General features: G+C 32.4%; 1 protein-coding gene across 3 annotated transcripts; it reads left to right on the top strand.

The window, feature by feature from the left end:
- The first annotated feature begins 1,326 nt into the window (after positions 1-1,326).
- Positions 1,327-2,696, top strand: LOC114378235 (protein EPIDERMAL PATTERNING FACTOR 1-like). Of its 3 annotated transcripts, none has more exons than XM_028336793.1 (2): positions 1,327-1,492; positions 2,203-2,696. In XM_028336793.1, the coding sequence occupies exons 1-2, from the start codon at positions 1,393-1,395 to the stop codon at positions 2,472-2,474; spliced, it is 372 nt and encodes a 123-aa protein (XP_028192594.1). In that variant the 5' UTR covers positions 1,327-1,392; the 3' UTR covers positions 2,475-2,696. The 3 variants fall into 3 exon arrangements, with proteins under 3 accessions (XP_028192594.1, XP_028192593.1, XP_028192592.1); XM_028336792.1 differs by having other exon boundaries at positions 2,188-2,696; XM_028336791.1 differs by having other exon boundaries at positions 2,185-2,696.
- The last annotated feature ends 402 nt before the right edge of the window (positions 2,697-3,098 follow it).

Genomic DNA, 3,098 nt, shown 5'->3' with positions numbered 1-3,098 from the left:
TATAATAAATGAGAATTAATATGACTTTACCTTGAAAGTCTAAATTCCTTTTTATACATACCGGGTCAAAAAGTCCGTAGGCCTTACTCATGATAATCATCAATGTAAATCTAGATTTAATTGGTGGTTATGCTAAAATGTGCTAATCAGTTTATTTTTTATATATGATTCTTAGCTGGCCCAATTGGCCCATTCTACAATGATTCTTTGCTTCCATCAGGATCTAAACTCTTCCTCTAATTCAAGGATAAGCTAAGTTATGGATCTTCAAGGATTGTAAGCTCCATTTGTTTTCTATCCCTTTAGTTTTTTAGATATTTATAATTGACAATAGAATTGAAAATCTAAAGCAATCGATCACACGCACACTCTAACAAGGATTTAACAGGGTTCGACTAGTATATTTACATCTTCGGCAGTAGAGTGACTGTCTTTTCTCATTAATCATTAAAAGGATTATACCAATTTATATAATATAATAAACCTAAAAACCTATAATATAGTGTTGCCAAATCACCCCTAATTCGTAACCTGACACCAGGCAAGCCCAAGCCCAAGCCCAAGTGGCAGATGCTTGCACGACTCACGACTCGCTCTGCTCCAACATATCTGCATGCCTATAGAATATGAGCAATGCATAACATTTTATATTTGTACTATTTTTTCACACCAAATACTATTTTGTTTATTGTGCAAGCTGACCAATTGTTCAATTAATGAAATTGTTGTTAGTTTCTAAGCCTTTAAAAATGAAATAAAGTATTAAAAACAGAGTGTGAAAGAGAATGTCATTAATATTTTTCCACTATATATTTATTATTTATATAATAGAGAGAGAAAAATGAAATAAAGTAATTGATGTAATGAACAAATAAAAATAATATTATAAAAATTGATAAAAAAAAACATATTTCTAGCAATTGATGGTAGTCACATTGCCGAACTCCACTCGGACATTAATTAAATGGTAAAATGTAGCAATAGCAAGCAAATGCAAGTGCAAAGAATATGAGGGTGCATTTATGCTACCCAACAATACTTGTGCATATATGGCAAGGCCTTGGACAGTACTCACGTAAAAGAAGCACTTTTAACTCTTGCGTTTTAAATTCTTACTGCTTCTCCTTTCTCTCATGGAACAACAAAAGCTAGCTCGAGCAATCCTGTGACTAAGTGTGCACTAGATTTCATGTGACCTCTTCTTGCGCAATCCTGTGAACTGCTTCAATTCCATGATATCTATTCCCACACCTCACACCCTTTATTGTTTAATTATATATATACACACCTTTAGTTCCTTCTCCTGCATTCACCGCTCTACGTTACGCATCTCAAATATATTAGCAACATCGATCGATCTCACAACACTCAGGAATTGAGAGAAAAACAAGAATGAGGAGGAACTCTCTCTATATTGTTGCATTTGTGCTTATTGTTTTACTTTGTGTTCCTGTAGTCATCTCGGCAAGGCACATAAACCGGTCACGTTCACGTAAGTCTCAAATTCTAAATTTCACGTAAGTCTCTATAGGTTTCGAGATAATTATGTAGTTGAAGTTATATTTCTTTGAGTAGTCATAGATGCACATTATATTATCTATAATATATCTACATTTTTTTTCTCTTTCTTCCTCTAAGTGTAGATTAACATATGGGTGTTAATAGATCACTTTTGTTTCCTTTAAGTACCTAATATAATCACGACAGATCTTGAATATATATGCTCCTTCTTTCTTTTGAGATATATAATTAAACTTAAATGGCCTATTTATATTAATTTAAGAGTTTAATTTTATTGCAGTATTAGTATATAAAAATAGAGAAATATTATAAACATATTCTTTACTACATATATTCTTTTCAAATTTATTGAAAATTATAAAAATAAATTGTGAGTTCCACTTATTTAATGTTTTTTTCTCTTCATATTGTAGTTTTCAGAAGAGTTTGATGCTAACACTACTCATAAAAATAGTATAAATGGGCATAAAAAAAATTATCTGAATCAAAAAGAAAAATTAACAAACATTCAAGATAAGATTTTTAAAACAATTAATACAAAAAATAATAGTTTTTATTATAAAACAATCTATGATTAAATGATAACATAAAAAAAAGTGTTACACTATCAGTATATTTAAAATAAACTCTTAATTTAAGTGTTGGGGTAATATTGATGTTAAGTAGGACATGGGCATCCAGATCCAGTACAGGAAAACACAGAAGATGGAATGAACAAAGTGGCAAAACAAAACTTGCATTGGGAAGGAAGAGTAACAAGGAAACGTAATCGTGGCCCCGACACACTACAAATAGCGGGTTCGAGGTTGCCAGATTGCTCTCACGCATGTAGATCATGCTCGCCATGCAGGTTGGTGATGGTCAGCTTCGTTTGTGCATCGCTTGCGGAGGCTGAGTCGTGTCCAATGGCTTACAAGTGCATGTGCCATAACAAGTCCTATCCTGTCCCATAATCTCTCTCTAATTTCAATTTCTATAACATGACTCAGGTGTCTCTCCATTTGTTGGAAGTACCTCTCTTTCTCTCACCTACTTCATGCTTCCTATCCCTAGAGAGGATCTTAATTCATGTAAAATATAGAGTGCCAATTTTCCCGGACTTTTCTAATTCTGCTTTTTTTTTCCCTCCTTCTCTTTGTTGTTGAGCTTCATAAACACGGATTCCTTGCTGTAAATTAACATGGTCTTTGGCATGATGCAGAAGTATTGTTCTAGTTCTTGCTAGTTGTTAAAGAAAATAATCGTTAATTTTGAGTTTGAGGTTATGAATTACATCCTTATAAATAGTAATCGTGAATCCCATATATGCTTGTTTTTTTTTTTTTTGACAGATAATCCCATGCTTGTTAGTTGTCAAACAAAAAGAAGAATGAGATATTCACGACCTCAAATTTATAGTCATTATCATTGTAGAATGGGCCAATTGGGCTGTGGTGTGAATTCCACAATAAACTTAGAAGCCTGCAAAGCAAAATAGGCCAATTCTACAATGGAAGTGCAGTGTTACATTAGTATGTCGAAAAAAAAATAGATTAAATTGTAATTTTAGTTTCTTTAATTTTTAAAATCCATCATTG

The sequence above is a fragment of the Glycine soja genome, chromosome 12 (assembly GCF_004193775.1).
Source record: "Glycine soja cultivar W05 chromosome 12, ASM419377v2, whole genome shotgun sequence".
In the NCBI taxonomy this organism is placed as follows: Eukaryota; Viridiplantae; Streptophyta; class Magnoliopsida; order Fabales; family Fabaceae; genus Glycine; species Glycine soja.
This window is presented reverse-complemented; position numbering and strand designations above follow the sequence as displayed.